A 20939-nucleotide genomic window follows, 5' to 3' on the forward strand; every position below is an offset into this window, starting at 1 on the left:
CCAACTACTATAGGTGTTATCATGGGCGGACCTACATTGAAAGGAGTTGTCACGACCCAAATTTCGAGCCATAACCGGCACATGGGCCCAATGGACATAGCCCACTAAGCCCAAGCAAGCCTATTTATGTGACCTGTTCATTATTCCATCAAAAGCTGCTAAGTCACATTTCATAACTTTGAATCAAAATAATACTAAACATTGCCAACTCATAGTGGCATAACGATCAAGTGTACATATATTGTCTAAACGTACAATTTAATATTTTACATCACTTGTACATATTTACAACAAAATGACTCTGGGTTTCCAGCGGAGTGACCACAGTGAAGGTGTAGCTACGGAATGCCATTGATACCTACCAAAAGTACGAATCTACAAGGTCACCTCAACCTAGTTACCAGCTGCCTCTTGATCTAAAAACATGAAGTTGAAAACGATGAGTATAAACCTAGTGAGTGAACAAGAATGGGAACAAGCAAACAATAAGGAATGTTTAATGAAATCATGATGCATTCATTTTTCAAAACAATGCAATTTATTTTAGTTCTTATTAAAACCCATCATGTACCCCACATGAGTAAATCACCTTATGAAAAGGATCCATGTTCAACAAAGGGTTTGGAGAGTGAAAACTTTAATAGCATTCATGCGAATCAAGTAAAATAAACGACGGGTCCTCGCTGCAAAGGAAAGGCATTCTCGCTGCAGCTACACTGCAAAAAAAATAAATTTTTGCTGCAGCGACACTTGACTTAAATTATCAACTAGCCGAGTGTTTCTTAACTGGCCGAGGGTTTCTCACCAAACCTTATCAATTTAAACTTAATTCATTTATTCCTTAATGTTGGAAGTCCACGCTCAACTGTGGTATCAAAGAAATGAAAAATAGGGCAACAACCGAACCAAATGAGAAGCAAAAGAGAAAGTTTTTCACTGTAGCGAGAATGAATCTCGCTGCAGCGAAATTTTTGGTCTCAAACCGAAAGTTTCTCGCTACAACGAGAAGCTACAGTAACATTCTCCCTGCAGCGAGATTTCAGCTAGCCTTACCCCTCAAACCCGAGAGTTTCTCGCTGCAGCGAGAAACAAAGCAGTGAGAAAAAATTTCCTTCCTTTCAAGAAAAAGCCATCCTGTTGAAATGACAAATTCAACATAAAACACATAAAGGTTTCCAAAGTTCAACATGCCAAATTCATATGCATTTCAACCATAAAACCATATACATGAGTTTTCATTCTCTAAACATATATATACATATACATACATGGATAAATACCAATACCACTATCATCACATCCAGCTCATGTGCATCCCCCCACATTGTGCACATAGCCAGAGTCATCATGTGCATTCCCCCATATCGTGCATGATCAGTGCCATCATGTACATCCCCCCACATCGTGCACACGGGTACTATCATCATCCATCTCCCTCACCACCACCATTACCAGCATGTGCATTCCCCCACATCGTGCACACACACGGTTATAATCATCACACAATATCAACCATCATGCACAACATATATATATATATATATATATATACCAACATAATGTAGTAGTGCCTGAATCCATATCAACCGCATGTCACAACATAAAATCAATTTATCAAAGGCTTGTTCCCAAAGCACTCGTTTTTAGAAAAGTTGGATAAATCATTCAATTGTTTGTGCAGCTACATTCATATTCCCAAAACAAGTTTTGAAATGCAGTTCACTCACCAGTATTTTTGTTGAACCTTTAGTCGACTCTAACTTCCCTAATTGTCCAAATGGGATGATGGAGCTTCCTTGGAACCTACCATCACATTAACATCACCATTATGTCAATTCACATACTTATAGATTCTAAAAGCTATTTCTTGGTTAGCTTTCAATTGCCATTTAAATGGCTATCTATATTCACTACCTTAACCACTCTAAAATGAATAAACATCCTACTATATAACATTCACAAGCCTAATCACTAGCCACCCTCAACATTTAAAATCAACTTCAATTTACTGCTCATCTTGATAGCCTTGAAATTTTGAAATTTTGAAATTCCTTCTAATAGTTTTTCCAAGCTAATATAAAAGCTATCTCTTTCTCTCTCTAAAACACCTAACTAGTGAGAGAGAGTATGGAAACAAGATTTTTCAAGGGTTTTAAAGTGAGAAAGTGAAATAGCACAAGGATTCTAGTCAAAAGGGCACAAAGGTATGAAAATTAGAGCTAGAGAGAGAAAGTTATGAAAGTTTCATATTAAGCTTCCATGGAGGGTGGAAGCAACATGAAAGAAAAGAAGGAAGAAGAAGAGGAAGCTGTTAAAGAATGTAGAAGCTACTGGAAGGAAGAGATATTTATAGCCCATACTTATCCACTCCATTTAAATTATCAAAATGCCCCTCCACAAATTAGTTTGTTCTCCTCAAACCCTTTATGCAATCTTTTTACTCCTTTGATACTAGGACAAGGTCCATAATGGTCTAGAAATGCTCGGGTTCATGAAAACTTAAAAATTTTAATCCGAGATGAAAAATGACCATTTTGCCCCTATCGTGAAAATCATCAAAATTTTTATTTCCTTGTTATTTTACCTATATTTTCATCATTTATTTATACTTTTGGCCTACTTATGCCTTAATATTGTTTAAAACTTACTTTTAAGAGCTTACTAAAGAAATGACAAAATTACCCCTGATTAGGGATGCTGCGTCTATTACTAACTATGAGTCTATAAAGATCAAAATCTCACAGGAGTGGTGTCACATAACACCACTCATTCATTGAAGTGTCAAAACTTATTATTTCGTATATTACTTATGTTAGAGTTTTATGTAGTTAATGATACTAACAAACTAACTTTGTAGAAAGTGAGGTCAAACACTCCAAGTCAAAATAGATTTATCTAAAAGTAATTTATATATTAATATTTAAATACTATAAAATTTTTTTTTGTATAATTTAAGTTTTTATTGAAAAGGTTAAAACTTAAACTCTCTCATTCTCCAAGAAATTACCTTTTATAATTAAACCTAAACTACTCTCTCTCTCTAAAAATAATACCTTTTATAATTTAATTTTTATTATTATTAGTTTAATTATAACATTATAAAAAAAAAATTTTTGAAACCGCTTTTGGGTGCTATCTCAGGCGAGGATGAAAGGGTCAGAAGGGTAGCGTGAAGGAGTCGTACGGTGTCTTCTCCAAATCGATTAGAATAGAAGACTTTCAATACGTGTAGCTGCGAACATAGAAAAAAAAAAAAAGAAAAGGGTCTAAACTTCTTCGCCACCTTACATTGGGCCTTTTCTCATTCATTCGTTGTCGAAAAAGATTCAAGTTGTGTGATCTTTGGGGCCGCCAATGACTTAACAGTTCCTTGGCATACGAAGCCAACCTCCAACCATATATGAAAAGTAGAATCTGGTGACTTTTTGGCCATTATGTAGTTCTTATAGTTCGGGTTTTATATTCGTTAAATTGTCTTGTTTTGCCTTGACTTCTTGTTATTTATCACTTCTTGCTAAATTCTCAATAAAACTTTCTTGTCTTTTTTTTTTTTTTTTTAAAAACACTATTAACAAAATAAAAAGTATAAAACTGTAAATGTGTTTGTTTTGGATTATTTTTATTTTTTATGGTACAATATGATAACCCGAATATGTTAAAAAAATTTAGACCAAACACTATGTTAAACGCTAAGACAATTTGGCTTTTTTTTTTTCAATAAAGTACGCAACTTTAAGTCTAATTTATTTTTTTTAAAAAAAAAAACAAAGTAAAGGAAGAAAATAGAAAAGTTCCCAGAAAGCCCTAAAACCCTTTCAAAGCTCTCGTTTTCCCAGTGCAGAAACAGAGTTGAGGTTGTTTCTTTCCTTCTTGTTTCTTAACACTCTCCCGCCTCGTCTGCAACAGCAACAGTAGAAAACAATGTCGCTTCGAGTGCTAAACCCGAATGCGGAAGTTCTGAACAAATCGGCGGCGCTGCACATGAACATCAACGCCGCCAAAGGGTTGCAGGATGTTCTCAAAACCAACCTGGGACCCAAGGGCACCATTAAAATGCTTGTTGGTGGCGCTGGCGATATCAAGCTTACTAAGGATGGAAACACTCTCTTGAAAGAAATGGTACCTTTTCCTTTTCCTCCCCTATTTTCCTCTTTTATATCAAACAAAGCCCTTCATATTTTGATCTACTTCCATTTCTTTTATTTCCAATATCTAATTATTAATGCAACATTTTTTTTATAATTTTGCTTAATCAAAAAGAAAAAAAAATTCCATTTTCCTAGACGAGTTTGGGTATGATTTAGTACATTTTAGTGAGTTGGTTGGTTGAAAATGTTTCAGCAAATTCAAAACCCAACAGCTATTATGATAGCCAGGACAGCTGTTGCGCAAGATGACATTAGCGGAGACGGAACTACATCTACTGTCATCTTCATTGGCGAGCTTATGAAGCAATCTGAGCGTTACATTGACGAAGGTTACTGCTCAACTTTGCGCTTTTCTCTTTGAATTAAGGGTTTTGTAGCGAACCTTTTATCTTCCAATCCATTTTCATGGAATTCTATTAGCTTACCCCTTTTTGATATTGATTTTTAATTTATCAATATAAAAAATGTAGTAACTAATAATTTTTTTTTTAATTTTTTCATTGAAGTTGTTATTCCTAGTCCCTGTTGTCTTTTTCCTTATTCTTTCTTATTAATGAACCAATACATTTGTTAGGTGCGAGTTACATGTACATTACCCTTATAAAAGCAACACTTCATTCTCCCATTGTTGTCTTGTTTGTAGCAAAATGACGCATTATGAAGAGTTCCAAGTTTATCTCTAATCGTATCAAGTTTAATGAATTCGATGAGAATTTCACTACTTGAATGGTGGGGAAGGAAGGGCATACTTAATGGAAGTTAGAGTTATTTGCATATTAACAAGAAAAAGACTTTTGTATCTTCCCTTTTTTTTTTCTCTCATTGTTTGTTGTTTGAGGGGGAGGGGTGGTTGGGATAGTAAGAGGCACTTGTTAGTCTTGTTATTGGCAGTAATTCTTTCATTTTAAGGAAAATATAAAGGGCAAGACTTAGGTTTAGGTAAGGTTCCTTAGGTCAATTTTGTGATTTCTTAAATAAAAACTTAAAATCAGAATCCAAAAAGAGAGATTGAAAAAATTTATTACATAGGCACGAAATTTGGTAAAATTTGAATGAATTTTGATAATATATTTAAATATTCATTTTTATTAAAAATTAAGACAAAGTTTTCACCTTTCAATAAGCATTGATAAAAATTTTGTATACAGTTACTTTTTCTAACCAATGATTTATAGGTTGAAGTCTGAATATTTGGTACATCTACTAATTCTATTTGGCAGTTTTAGTCCCTCTAGCTCAATTTATCTGTACACTTCTGTTGAAAGTTCACTTTAAGGACAAATGAAAATGGTGTTAAAATTGTGCTGTTAAATTAGACAACATGGCTTTTTTGTGACGACCTGACATGTCAACTTGAATTTTTTTGGCCATGTGCTACACATTATCACAAAAAAAAATTATTTTTAATAAAAAATACTAAAAATTGCTTTTTTATAATCTTAAAATATTAATTATTGTATAATTACAATAAAATATGATTATTTAGATTGATATGTGCCACGTTGTCAAAAAAATTAATCCACCTTGGCATGCATTGTCATCTCCAAAATGCCACAACATCCAAGTTGAAGGTAAAATTGAAACACCATTATCATTGTCATTAAACCAACTTTAATTGAAAATATAGGCATCGAATTCATTGAAATTGGGGTAGAGAGATCAAAACCATCGAATTGAGATAATAGAAGGACCAAATTCAAACTTGGATTATTTATTAACATATTATTGATTCTTCATTGAACTTGATCAATATGTTGGTTTGGATTTTGTATTTCCATTTTATTTGATTGCTTTTAATGGGAAACCTCACAAACTTGACCTAGGTTTTGCACAAAATTTAAAAGCATATATATATATATGTTTGTGTGTATATATGTATATATGTATATGTTCCCTTCTGTTTTTATTCGTTATCTATATTCATGATGTTAAAGCTTGGTTCAGGGATGCATCCCCGTGTTCTGGTTGATGGTTTTGAAATTGCCAAAAGAGCTACCCTCCAGTTCCTTGAAAAGTTTAAGACTCCAGTTGTGATGGGTACTGAACCAGATAAAGAGATTCTGAAAATGGTTGCTAGAACTACACTAAGGACTAAGGTATTTCTCTTTCTTCCTCTCCTTCCCTTACTCCCTTGTTTGTTTTCCAGGGTATGGCTCATAAGATTGATGTTTGTTTTCTCACACAGTTGTATGAAGCATTAGCTGATCAGCTGACTGACATAGTTGTTAATGCGGTAAGTGAATCTGGTGTTGGCTTTTATTTAGAACTTACTGCAGAGCATGTGAAACTCATTTCTTTCAACTTGTACATGTCATTTGGTTGGCTGGTTTACACTTTGGTGGAATAAACTTTTATTTGATTTCACAGGTACTTTGTATTCAAAAGCCTGATGAACCTTTTGATCTCTTTATGGTGGAAATAATGCACATGCGGCATAAGTTTGATGTAGACACGCGGCTGGTATGTTCCTTGTTTTATCCTGCATTGCAAGTACACGAAGAGTGCCCTTGCTCTCATTTAAATTTTTGAGAATTGGAGTATCCAATGGCTTTGTCCCTGGTTGCTGTTGTTACAGTATGATAGAGAAATTGGGATTTCTTATTAGTTTTACTTGTTTGACTAATTCTGAGAATTTTGCTGGTTACTTGCTCCTTTGAAGGCTTGAGGTTAATTTCTCTTTTCAAGAAAGGGACCTTCTTAAGGGGAAAGGGGAGTCATTCTATTAGGCTATTGTCTTTAGGGGCATTATTAGCTTTTCTCTAAAATAGCTACAATTAAAGTGAGTTTTCATTTTGATTTCAGGAAAAATAATATTTTCTTGAATGAGTTGCTATAAGTGCAAGTTTGGCTCTTCTCAAATAAAGTCTAGAAACAACATTTTTTGATAAGGGTATTATTTTGTGGCATATAGCATCTATTATCTAACATTGGAATAATATTTTGTGTAAGATTGCTTGATCTCAAATAATATGGATAAGAAATCATGGAATTAAATGCCAAGGGGATACCCCCCCCCCCCCCCCCCCCTTTTCTCTTTTATTTCTTTAACTCGCCAGGGGTTAGATAATTGGAGCTAACCTTTGCTTGTATAATTGCGACTGAATGCCTCTATCGTGTTTGTCTTTAATTTTTGGTGAGTCTGTGTGGTATGCATCTGTATCATGCAGTTTCTTAAGTTTACTTTGTGGTCTCCTAGGTTGAGGGTCTAGTTCTTGACCATGGTTCTAGGCATCCTGATATGAAGCGACGAGCAGAAAATTGTTACATCTTGACATGCAATGTATCATTGGAGTATGAGAAAAGGTACATATATGTGAATCTAATGTCCCTTTTCTTTGGCAGCATGGTGGGGGCACTGTTTGTTCTGGGGAAGATTTGGTTGGTTATCCTTTTTGTATTGAAAGGAAATATTACACAATGATATTAATACTTGGTGAAATCTAATCTTTCATGGGCAAAGCATCATATGGTCTCCACTGCTGCATTTTTGTGGTTATCCTGGATATGATCCATTTTTACTATACAGATAAAATGGTAATTTGATATAATTGTATATTATGACATGTCCTAAGTATATGGTGATCATTGTGATATCTATTTTATTTTTGGGTATGTACTTGTTACTTCTTACAATGCCATTAGTTTTGTTTGTTATTTGGTGAGCAGAAATTCTATCATGATGACATTTATGTTAATGGTCCTGTAGAAAATAATATCTTCCCTGCTTCTAGCACTCCAATCCATTAGATTATTGTCTTCTATGTATTTTTCCTGTCCTATTCCGTGTCTTTTTGTTAGCTTTTTGGTCAAATAGATCTCTAATGTTTTTGAACTATTTTCTGTTGATTGATGCTGTCTAATTAAAGAAGTTTTTCGAATATTAGCAAATCGTTACGATTATTAGTATATTTGCAATAAGATTTTGATTCAATTTTGAAAGGCCAGGAGGTCAAGATATGGTATTTTTAAACCAGTTTTTACCAACATAGAAACTTGATTCTTTTGTAATAAATGTTGCCTATTTTTTCAACTTTAGGGTTTTGGCCCTTAAGTTGATTGTGGATATGGTTTGTTTTTATTGTCATGCTACTAATATTTTAATCCTCAGTGAAATAAATGCGGGCTTTTTCTACTCAAATGCTGAACAGAGAGAGGCAATGGTTGCAGCTGAAAGGCATGCAGTTGATGAACGAGTCAAAAAAATTATTGAGCTAAAAGATAAGGTAGCTTGTGTGATGCATCATGTGCTAACATTGAAAATGTGGCATTGATACTGCAGGTGTATGTCAATTCTAATGATATTCCTACTCTTGCTGGCCATCTGTAGGTTTGTGCTGGCACTGACAACAATTTTGTTGTTATTAACCAAAAGGGTATCGATCCCCCTTCCTTGCATCTTCTTCAACAAGCAGGGGTAAGTTATGGACCTTTGGTCCTTTAGTCCTTTACCTACTTGTGAATATTTAATGATGTCTTACTAATTGCTAGTTGCCTATAAAGGGCTTTTCTTTTTGGGTGCAAAATCACTTTCTTACAAATGTTTCAATTTTTTCATTTTTCCCCCAAAAGAGAAACAGAAGCAGCAATAAGTGAACACATGATGATTGAGATACCTGACTACTAATCTTGGTCTCCATTCACTGATAATTATAATGTTGTTTCAATTACATTAGGTTGAGTGTCAGTAGGAGAATATGTTTTCATAAGCTTCCATTTTGGCATACAAAGTAGTGGTTTCCTCCTTTTGGCAGGAGGATGATTGCCTTGGTTTAAGGTTTTTCTGTGGTTCCCATCTATATATTTCTTTCCCATGAATTTGTGGTTTGATATATGGTTCTAGAATATCAAGAAGAAATGCATTCAATGTAAACTGGCCTTTTCTTCTGTTGCTGTAATTCTATTAACAATTGTGAGGGTAAAATATGTATCATGTTTTGAAATGAGAGTAGTCATTTCTTAGGGTATGCCATTTTTAATTGTCAATAATTACTGCCAGATGTTGAAGTTCTTTTGTTCTTTTGGGCATTGCTCAAATGATAAGGAGCAGATAGGATTATGCTAGTTCTTATGTTCAATAGTTCAAGTGTTACATATAGAACTGAAATAATTTATTAAGGTTTTAGTTAAATTTTGTCTCTCACCTGTGTTCTATTGCAATGCTGAATCATGGTTTTGTAGATCATTGCCCTCAGAAGAGCAAAGCGAAGAAATATGGAAAGGCTCGTTTTGTCTTGCGGAGGAGAAGCTGTAAACTCTGTTGATGATTTAACCCCTGATTGTCTTGGATGGGCTGGACTTGTCTATGAGCATGTCCTAGGGGAAGATAAGTATACATTTGTGGAAAATGTGAAAAATCCCCATTCATGTACAATTTTGATAAAAGGTATGTAGAATATATTTTCTTCTCCGTGTAATTTGTTCAAACTTAACATTGTTATTGTTTATTCTTCTTATGTGACATTTACCCTCCTATTATATAATATTGATTCTGTTGCTAATAATCTAGGGCCTAATGACCACACAATTGCCCAAATTAAAGATGCTGTTCGTGATGGGCTGAGAGCAGTTAAGAATACTATTGAAGATGAAGCAGTTGTGCTAGTAAGTTTTGCTTGTTTAGAATTTTCATTTTCATTCATTCTTCAAGCTGATTCACATTATGTGCAGTCTTTGCGGCAGTTTATAAGAGTGTTTGCATAGACGGTCATCAACCTTGTTTTACGAGTAACTGGCTCAGTGGAGAATAAAATTTATATTGGGTAGATTGAGTTGGAAATTTAAAGAATGGGTGATCAAACCAGTGTAACCTAATGTATACGGAAACTCTTGAGGGCTCTGATCTTTATGATTGTCCTAATGTGAGAACTTTACGCATCGGGCGAATTAGAGTATAACCTCCCTCCAAAAGGAGTTTATCTCATAATTCTTGTGGGAGGATGATGCTCTTTGATGTGTATGATATGGACATGCATATAAGGTGAAAATAGTTGAGCCTGCAAGTTTTTTAACCTGGGCAGATGTGTGTTCCCCAGGGAGAGGCAGATGGCAAAGGAACGGGGTTTCTGTCTACGTTCCTAAAATCTGATCATACTTGCTATAAAGCAGAAACAAAATTAATAATTAGGCTGGTTCATGTGGTTGAATGTTTTTGACTGATTACTCTTCTGGGAACTGCAATGAGAGAGTAATGGAAAAGAAGGTAGAAGTTCCAATTAGCAACTTGTACAAATTATAACCTATTAACAGAGTGAAAAAAAAAAAACCCTATTGACTGAGTGAAATTTCTCGTGTATCTATTAATAAGTTGTTAGACTCCCATGGTAATTTCTTTAAATTAAATATATTTTATTTAACTTGTGTCTGGATGGAGCTCCTAGTCCATGTTTTTTAATTATTAGCTTCAGCTAGGAACTGCAAGCTGCAGGCAGCCCTCGAACACTAGGTCAATTATGAAGCAATTGGTTGTGATTGAGAACTGTTTTGTTCAAATCTTACACACTGCGATCTTTTGTGTTATATGCTGATCTATGCATAATCTTTGCTTCAGGGTGCGGGAGCTTTTGAAGTTGCAGCTAGACAATATCTAATTAATGAAGTTAAGAAAACTGTTCAAGGGGTATGACTATTGTATGTTTCCTTGTTTTGAATTATATAAAAAACTATTGAAATGTTTCTGATATTCATAAATATGGAGCAGCGTGCCCAATTGGGTGTTGAGGCTTTTGCTGATGCCCTTCTTGTGGTGCCCAAGACACTTGCTGAGAATGCTGGGCTTGACACTCAGGATGTCATTATTGGTCTTACGGTACTACTTACTCTGTCCACATCACTGTTTATTTTACCCCCTTCTAAAAGGTAGACACTGAAGAAAAATTAAATTATATTGTCTTTTGACTGCTTATCAGGGAGAGCATGACAGAGGTAATATCGTGGGTCTGAACCATCAAACAGGAGAACCAATGGACCCCCAAATGGAGGGTATATTTGATAATTACTCTGTTAAGCGCCAAATTATAAACTCAGGGTATGTAAAACTTTCTACTTATGTTTTCAAAATATCTTCATTTGCCTCACTTGTTCCCTTGTATTTTGTAATAATTGGCATATCTTTCCATTTTCACTAATTTTGTGTGTATCTTTCACTTGCTAATTGCTGTCATTTATGCATGCTTAGTACGTAAGGTGGAGCCGAATCTTTACAATGAATATACAATTGTTTGTTTTGTCTGAGAAACGATCGAACTACTTTGTTTTTCAGGCCTGTAATTGCTTCACAGTTGCTCTTGGTAGATGAAGTGATTCGCGCTGGCAGAAACATGCGAAAGCCAACTTAAGCCTTGTTTGTGTGCTTCAGGTTAATACTTTTTGGCTTATGCTATTCTGTTTTATGGTTTGGGTTTCTCATGGAGAATCTTCTACTGCAACGAGAACTAAAACCTTTTTTTTTTTGAGAGGAAATATCCATTTTCTTCATGTTCGATTAGTTTTCAGCTTAAATTGAACATTTTTTCTTGTCATATTCACAGCCTTGGTCAATTTTTCCTTAAAACGCTCATAGATTGATTCAAATCTAATCCTGAATTAAATCAAGATGATTTGAATTTGGATGACTGAATACCCAAAGAAATTCCGAATGAAGTAAGTGGATTGAGTTAACAAATTGATCCTAAGCTTCACTATGATCTAGAAACAAACTCAGAAAAGAAATGTTAAAAGAGTCCAAGATGCACTGATTCCTTCTACTTGGTCGTCGATTTTGCTGATATCATGGAACATTGTTGTATGTTATACGATTCTAAACTATCCTTGGTTCTGCCGCCCCTCTCCCTAGAGGTGGCAAAATCCTCTCCAACTCTAAAATTTGTTTCTACTTTGTTCGAAATTGAACCCAGTACAACTTGACTTGAACAAAAATGTCAATGATCCGAATACGAAATAATAACCCATTTGAATTTAAAATGAGTTAAATTTGATATAGCTCAAACTCGAGTTGATTTGAATAATCAATATTTGCATTAAATGTTCTTTCATAAATTGAAATGATTTAATCTATAATTAAATGATTTTTCATAAAATAAGTGTTTGAACAAGTTTTTGAAAAATAATGTTAATTATAGTTATTATACAATTATATAAATGATGTATTTTCAACTTTTTCAATATTGAATATTTGAATTGGATTACAAAACTAATTTAAGACGCAATAAATACGAATATCAAATGATTTTGGGCATTACCCTTATTTTCCTAAAACAATTAACTACGGAAAATGATATGGTTAATGTCACATTTGATTTTATTATAAAAACAATCATGTATAAATATACTGTGGTAAATACTCCACCTTTATATTTTAACTTTAATACAACAGTAACGTAATTATAAAAATAAAATAATATAATAATTTGAGGATATTTTTATCTCATGCATTTGGTGTTGGGGGAAGATATGAGGTGCTGCATGTGGAGTCAGACTTTAGCCAAAAATTTACTATTGGAAATTTATTGTTGAAATTGGGCCACTGAAAAGGAACTTGGTTTGCACCCTGGAAATGGGTTCGAAGTCTGGTCCTCCACCTCTTAAGGACTAAAGTGAGAATGGATCGAGTTTGGCCGGGTCCAAAAGAGTCGAGGTTAGAGAAAATGTCGTTGGGAGTGACACATTTCAATGGTAATTTGGAACTTGGAGGTTTACTGCTGGAAGGTGCATTTTCTTACAGTAGTTGTGCTCTGTTCTCTCTATTTGAAGCACTTAATAAGAGCTTTGAACGAACTTGCTTCTTTATTGATAATGATTGAAATACATGGTTTAAATACATCTAAGATAGATTTAAGGCAACAAAAACAAAGGAGGGCTTGGGAAAGGAAAAGATGAGACTGCAATGAGGAGAATTTATAGCCCAACATAGGATAGTAGCTCTATAGCTTCTAAGAATAATAGTGGAAGACATTGTGGTTTGAGTTGAACTTAGTCTTGGTGATGATGGTTGTGGTTGTGTTTGGTCTTGGCGAGTTGTTGGATTGTTCATCTTGTTTGTTCATGTTAATGGTTGAACTGGAGGAGCTTATTTGTAGGTATTAGGGGTCATTATTGTGGCAAGGCCTAAAGCCATGAGGCCCAAGCACGATGACCACTAACGATACTCCCAACAGCAAATTCCGTTGGGCCACTTCACCATTAGGCTTAAATTCTAATGAGAGTCTATTGTAATTCAACAGCCTAACGGTTATTACGAGAAGATTTTAGGGTTGTTCTAGGGTTAGTATGAATTTCGAGTTAAGGTTATTTTATAGATGCTATTGATCCGAAAATTTACTGAGAAATGAGTTTCATGATGATTTTTGGTTATAGGTTCCACAAAAGCTTCAAGAATCAATATAGAGTTAAGCTCTTGGTGGATTGAAATTGGTCAAGAAGGGTGTCGATTGTATAGTGAATGGATATTGTATTTTAAACTTATTTTGATAATTATATGCATATATGTATGTTTATTTACCAAGCATCCAAATAAAAAGTTTTGCTTAAGTGTTGAATTTCCAAGTATGTGATTTATGAGATTGCAACCAAATGTTTAAGAGTTGTTTTCTAATATAACTATGGTATAGTTATACTATCTAATATTTTAAATTGTATGGGGACAAGCACTTTATATGCTTTCATGTTTCAATTGATTTTGAATTGGAACAGTATGTTGGTCTTTGAAAGAATGGTTTTGAAAAATGTTGTTTGTAAGTATGTTTTGATCATGAAAAGATTGATGTTTTAGAGTATTATTTGCAACCTTAGAGAATTGGTTGCGCATGATGGAAATGTTGGAAAAATTGTGCATTAGGGACGTTGTAAGGATTTTACATGTCTTGAGATATTACACTAAGGAAATGTGAAATGGTTTCACCCAATATATTATTGTTTTTTTGGAGCTACTAGAGTTAAAAACCTATAGCTAGCGACAGTAGAAGTTAGTCATTGTGCACAATGTTTGTTTTCCTAGCTAGCAAGGGAGATGGTGCTAGCCATATGTTGCGAAGCAAGAACATATGTTAGTTATGTCAGTGGCTATAAGCACTGGATGAACCTATTTAGTAAGGGTTGGGCTGCCTTTAGTTTGGTCCTAGATAGCAGGGATAGTGGTGCTATCCCTTAAGTTGGTATACCCTTGGTTTGTTATGTGCTTTTTGAGCATGTTTCACAAAAAAAAAAGTTCTCTAAAGTGTGGTTTTGAAACTTGGCAATGATTTCTCTACTTGATTTGTATCAAATCTAGGGAAAACTTGAATGAAAGATGTTTATCTTACTTGATTGATATAAAAAATATGAAATCTTGAACATGGAAATGTTTATTGTACTTGATTGTGTCGAAAGTTTGAAAGTTTTGAATGAGGGATGTTTATTTGCTTGAATGGTGTCAAAATCTAAAAATTTTGCAAGTCTGGGAGCATTTTGGAAGAAAAGGATTGATCTCTGGACGACAGAATACAATTAGAAGCATTTTGTGTAAAAAAGATCAATCCTTGTAGTCTGTTTTCAAGAAAATACCTTATTTTGAAATGCTTTCACATGGAATTGTTTACCCACTTCAAGTTAAGCCTCTAAGGGGTTTTGAACCCACCTAATTTCATCTAAATGACTTCTAAATGCATCATTCTTACATGTTTTAAGTAAAGGCATTGGTTTATATCAAATACTTGTGTGTTGGCTTGTTCATCTTTATTAGCTTTAAAATTGATCCTTATTTTGAAACGAAAAAAATCAAATGATCAAAATTTATTTGAGCTAACACCTTCCCACACTAGCTCATTGAGTTTTATAATCATTATTTTAAATTCGTGTTTTGCTTTCATATCAGTAAGTTGCTTGGATCATCGTTCTAGGAGGAAGTTTTGAATCATACTTTTGGTAAAGTCCAACTAGAAGCATTTGGTTTGTAACCTCTAAATGTTATATGTAAATTCTCCATTGTCCATTCTGATGTCTATGTCAAACTTATATTTTGTATATGATTTGTCAGGACACACTACGTTATAGCCAAAGGTTTGATACATGATATGTATATACATGTAGAGCAATTTTAAGGTATGGATGAATTGAGCATATAGATTGTGCATGGAAATGTCAATATTGGACATGTAAAATGTTTTGATGTTTAATCTTAGTTTCATGCATCCATTGTTTTTATCCACACTTTGCCCCGCGATTGGGTAGGGATTGTTCTCATTCAAACAAATGGTTGGTAACATTCACTCTTTAAAATACTTAATTATTTTGGTATAAGATAGTGGCTTTAGAATCTTGTGGTGATATAAAGAAAAAAAAAAGGGAGGTTGGTTAGTTTAATAAAGGACAACGATATGCCCATAAGCTAATAGAAAAAGAATTGATTTGAGTTACAAGAAGGTAGATACCTCATGGTCAAGACTATCATTGAGAAGGTTTTGGTTTTTAGAGTTTAAGTATGAAATATTATAGTTGGCATTAGGTAATGGTTGTAAAACTCAATCTGTTGTTGGTAATTGTAACTTTAGAGTGCCTTAGGAAATTTTGATTTTAATCTTGCACTTAAGATGGATTGACATTTAATGCAAAGAGAACACTTTCTCAATTTGGTGTGAATCGATAGTGAGCCATCTTTTGGAGTTCAAACATTAGACTTCTATTTTAGATTGTCACAAGATTATTAATGGTGAGTGATAATTTATGAGGCTAGTTCCAAATGGATGTATGATTATAAGCTCCTTAGAATAATGTATGATCGAAGAGTATTAATTTTTAGGTATAAGGCTTAAGCCATGAACTTGTACATAAAAGTTAAAGTCATAAGTTAACCAAGGATTTAATTGGGAAAGTTGATTTGGATTGAGTATTTGAGTTACATAGATGTGTTTGCTAGGAATGACCTTACTATGTTAAAAGGTACAAAAGGCGATTATCATTGCGGTAAGACTCAATAATCAAGGGGTAGTTGATATATTCAGAAATTTTGAGTATGAAATCAATTTTGAAGAACCCAAGAGAATTATATGGATTAGATTTCATAACCTTATACATGACAAGGGGTCACTAATTTAGAGTCGATAGAGTATATCTGAGACAATTTAGGGGAGTTTGATAGTTGCAACCTTTCAAAGGAGTTTAGCTTTTCCACGATATTTGATCTATGAATTTGGAAGTGAATCATACTTGAATTTGAAGACGACTTGGACGATCAAGAAACAATTATGAAATTGTATGATGTAAAACTTACCGATTCAATCTATAACATTGGTATGATCCTTGTTACAATTTGAGGATTGTCAATTGCTAAATGGTTTCTAGTGCTTAAGAAAGTGAAATTGGTATATGGAATCTTGAGGTAATTAAAGGATATCTTAATGTGGTTGTTCAAATTTAGGATGGAAGGTGGTTAAGGCTACCTTATATGCAACAAAAATAGACTCACAAGAGATTTTTGCAGAATTGTGTTTGCGTGGGCATAAGATAATGTTATGAAAGACCATTTTGTTGTATTGAGGTTACATTTGATTGAGGTATCAAAGTACGCATTAGAAGCTTGATTTAATTAAGCCATAATTTTATATTATTGGCAACCTAGTTAAGTGACCATTATTAAATGATGATTGGTTTACTATGTATGTAGAGGTTACAGAGTTTATGCTTGAAACTTCAAGGACTTACGTTAGTTGTAAATTGTATTGAGTAGTTATATTTGATCTTGTCGAAAGAAATATTGAATGTATATGTTTGTGATCCTTTTGAAGCTAAACTGTCAACCACAATAGAGGTTTATGTGCTTTTAATGTTTTGGAGCATAAGAATTTAATTTTGGGAGATTATACTTTGGTAATTGTACCTTGTGTGGGATACAGATTGAATTTGAGGATTTGGATAAGTATTAATGTTGACCTCGTTATGTAAAAGGCAACCATGAGGAGTTTACGATAGATGCTTAGTTAGCCATAATCGATGAACTCTTTTAGAGGGAGAAGTGTATTCTAGATCTATTTGTGAGATGGACAAGGATTAAGTTTATGGATTTTTTGAATTTGTACTTGTCACGACCTAAATTTGGAGTCCATGACTGACATAAGGGTAAAATGGGAAAGTTTCACTTAGCCCAAGCAAGCCTCAAACAAATAAATCGAATACAATAATCAAATACCTCATGGATGCATCACCATGGAATCAGAAATATACATAAACATATATCAAATCTCAGAAATTAGTTTACACGATCTCGTGTTCAAAGTTCGAAAGCAAATACCATTGAAATATCAAGAGTAAGTCATCTCATGGCCAATCCAAAGTATAACATTTATTACAAAATGTAAGCAGAGTTCAAAATCCATTTGAGACAAAAAAACATAACTAAACCAGTGGAGTACAGCTCATGGAAAAGGCCAATGTCTACTGAATGCCTTGTCGAACTCTTATCAAAACTGACAATAGTAGTAGTTCCTCCCAAAAAGTAGCAAGCCAAGCAATCTATTAATCTAAAATAACAATGCATCTTACATGTATGAGTTATAAATAACTCTATGAGATGATACGAGAAGGGAGAACAAGTTAAATAGAAAAGTATTTATCAAACACAATTTCAAATTTAATGCAAATAAACAATTTCCAAGTATTCTCAAAGTTCGTTTCCCAAGTGTAATCAAATTTTTAAAGATTTCCAAAGTTTACTTCCCAAGCGTAATCAAATCATTTTAAAGTGTTTTCAATAAATTAAGAGATTATAAAGTCTAGTAGTTAAAACAAAACCCTTTGTATTTTTTAAATCCTTCTAAAAATGATGAAAAACTGTAAAACAAGCCTCAAGTATCAATACATTGCTCAGATGTATTGATACTTTTCAAACAAAATGCCTTTTAGGACTTCTTGGACTAAATGCAATGATACTTTTGTTAAAGTATTGGTACTTTTTATCTAGAATGCAATTTTGGGAATCTGTGAGGAACAAATATTGATACATTTTCCACAAAACCAAATTTCTCAACCTAAAGCCCATTTCTAAGGCCTTAAACAAGTCTATAATTCTTCACATTCAAATACCCAAAAGTTCAACATCAAAATGGATACAAATCTCAAATTTTGGAATTATTTTTCTTTTCCTTGGCTCAAATTTGGGAATTATTTTTCTTTTCTGTTTTTCCCATTTTTTTTTCATCTAGGCCCAAATTTTGGAATTATTTTTCTTTTCTTTTTTTCCCTTTTTTCCTTAGCTCATCTTTTCTTTGTTTTTTTCCTTAACTAATCTTTTGATCCTAAAAATGGATTTAATTATTCAAGATTGATGACATCTGCAAGCTTGCTCAAAAGTTCTATCTTGATGGCTTCATTCATCAAGAAAAATTGCAGACGAAATATGAATTGTAACATTTTGAACTTGACATTAGGCGAGATCCATGTTTGCAAAGTGTTTTAACTCTCTCAAATCTATACCAGTTAATGTTAAAGGTAGAAAAATCAATTGTGAATATTCTCCTAGATCATTTAATTGCATATGAAATATGAATTGGGGCTTTTGAACTTGATATTGAGCTAGATCTATGTTTGCAAAGTGTTTCAACTCTTTCAGAGTTATGCCAGTTAATGTCAAAGACAGAAATATAATTATATATCCTTTTCAAAATCATTTGGTTCGACTTATCTTAACTCTTTTAGTTTCTATGGCAACTATAGAACATACATTTTCAGTTATAAAAATTCTACAGATGAGGTTGCTTACTAAGATGGAAAATGATATTCTTGCTAGTTCACTTATCTTTTATATTGAGAAAGAGATTGTTAAGACCATTGATATGGATTTAGTCATAAATGAAAATCTAATGTTAATTTTTCTTTTTGCTTTATATCTATTTATATTGGTGAATCTGAAAATTTATATGTAAATTGTTAATGAAATTTTATGATATAATTTATTTCAAAAGTGATTAATTTTTTGCTCTAAATCGAATCATTGACCCAATCCATGACCTTGTATGATTACTCACCACCCCTCATACAAAATTCTAGATCCGCCATTGGTCTAGTGTAACTTTACCTTGGTGAGCTTGAGAGTACCAAAATTAATCAAAAATTAAATTTTTAGAAGTAAAACGAATTTTTAATAAATCAAAATTTTTGGAAAATCAAAACCATAAACTTAGATGTTTTGAACGAAGGAACTTTACCTCTAGATGGCCTTAGAATCAAAATTTAAGCTTAAGAATGATTTTTAAATGCTTAAAATCCATAGACTTGATGAGGAAGAGAGTGAAGAGAAAATAGTGGCTAGGTTTTTTAGAGAAAACATTTTTTTGGCTATTTAGGGAAAAGTTCGAGGTTTTAGGGCTCTTAAATGAGTGTGAAAAGTCTAAAATACCTTTAATTTTTAAAATCTGCAACTCATGTATTGATACATTTGGGACATATATCGATAAATGCTCATAAAAAGCCTTTTTTGGGTTTTATGTATTAATACATTTTGTCCAAAATGCAGTTTTCAAGTTCAAAACAGACGTTTTGACCTTTCAATGGTCCAAACTATCAAGTACACTCATTTGGCTATCAAATCATGCATTTTCTAAGATATAATTATTCATAAACCATGTTCAAAAACATCAAATTAACAACTAACCAAGCTAAGTTACAAATTTAACTTTAAGTAAAAAGTGCGGTTTCACAATACTAGGGAAACAAAATTGTGAATGACCTAATTTGGGCTTGCGTAATTGATCTAAATAATACTTGGAAGGATTATTTATGCCTTATATAGTTAAGGAAGCCTCAAGGATAAAAAATGATGTAGATTACAATGGGGAAAAACAAGGTGATTAAAGAAGGACCTAAAATTTCACAATATTTTCGAAAAAGCGGAGGACAATGAGAGAAAAGATTTAGAACTTTAATAAGGAGGTTAAGGCTTCTTAAAGACGTCACCTATCACTAGTATTATGAGGCTTGAAAGGCGAAGAAGTTAAGCCACGTTATATGGGACCATTTAAAATTCTTAGTAAGTTGGAAAAGTTATGTATAGAGAAACTTTACTACTAAAACTTTGGGGAAAGTCATTGTAGCACTAAATGATCTAATTAAGGGAGGATTTAACTTATTAAGAGCAATTGGTGTCAATTTTGGATAGGTAAGCTAAGAAAAACTTTGCTCTAAGGAAGTTGTTTCTGTAAAGGCATTGTGGTGTAATCACACGAGTGAGGAAGTAACTTGGGAAGTCAAGATAAGATAAGAACTAATACCCACACCTAGTTGAAAGATAGAGTATAGTTATGTATCGATAAAATTCAAAAACCAAATTTTCTTAAGGGGTAGAGAATGTAAAACCCTTGAGTCTAATACGTGTAGAATAACGTAAGAGTGGTGACGTGAATCAAGGGTAATTTCGTCCTCTTTTTGGTGAGTTTTATCAAATATTTTACATCTAAAATTTAAAAATTAGAATAAAGGGGTGACGTGGACCAAGGGTAATCTCTTATACCTTTTCACATTTACTTTTTTCTCTTATCTAATTCTCTTATACTTTTTCACATACACCTTTTCTTTCTTACCTTCTATTCAAGAATAAGTCTTATCACATTATCAATAACTATAAAACAAGTATTATTTCAATGTTTATGTAATGAGTTTCAAATCATTACTCATTATATGTAATAAAACCACTACTTTAATATCCTCGTAATGAGTTTCAGTAATTGTTACTCACTATGTACATTAAAGCTTTTGTCAATAAATGTTACTTATTATGTGTATTAAATCCTATCATTGAGTAACTCTTTCTTTTGGCTTTAGAAATAGTGC

General features: G+C 33.2%; 1 protein-coding gene across 1 annotated transcript; it reads left to right on the forward strand.

Moving 5' to 3' along the window:
• Positions 1 to 3758: 3758 nt before the first annotated feature.
• Positions 3759 to 11631, forward strand: LOC18604436 (T-complex protein 1 subunit zeta 1). Its single transcript, XM_018118450.2, has 14 exons — positions 3759 to 4119; positions 4342 to 4477; positions 6093 to 6244; positions 6334 to 6381; positions 6516 to 6608; positions 7345 to 7451; positions 8257 to 8371; positions 8476 to 8562; positions 9327 to 9531; positions 9655 to 9749; positions 10696 to 10764; positions 10846 to 10953; positions 11054 to 11172; positions 11407 to 11631. Exons 1-14 carry the CDS (start codon positions 3922 to 3924, stop codon positions 11480 to 11482), a joined length of 1608 nt encoding a protein of 535 aa, XP_017973939.2. The 5' UTR covers positions 3759 to 3921; the 3' UTR covers positions 11483 to 11631.
• The last annotated feature ends 9308 nt before the right edge of the window (positions 11632 to 20939 follow it).

Source organism: Theobroma cacao, chromosome 3 (assembly GCF_053813885.1).
Source record: "Theobroma cacao isolate CCN51 chromosome 3, ASM5381388v1, whole genome shotgun sequence".
NCBI classification, from domain to species: Eukaryota; Viridiplantae; Streptophyta; class Magnoliopsida; order Malvales; family Malvaceae; genus Theobroma; species Theobroma cacao.

Coding starts and splice junctions, on each gene's coding strand:
- LOC18604436 (XM_018118450.2), top strand. CDS start 3,922: ATGTCGCTTCGAGTGCTAAACCCGAATGCGGAAGTTCTGAACAAATCG. Junction 9,532..9,654: donor ATGTACAATTTTGATAAAAG/GTATGTAGAATA, acceptor CTAATAATCTAG/GGCCTAATGACCACACAATT. Junction 11,173..11,406: donor CGCCAAATTATAAACTCAGG/GTATGTAAAACT, acceptor TTTGTTTTTCAG/GCCTGTAATTGCTTCACAGT.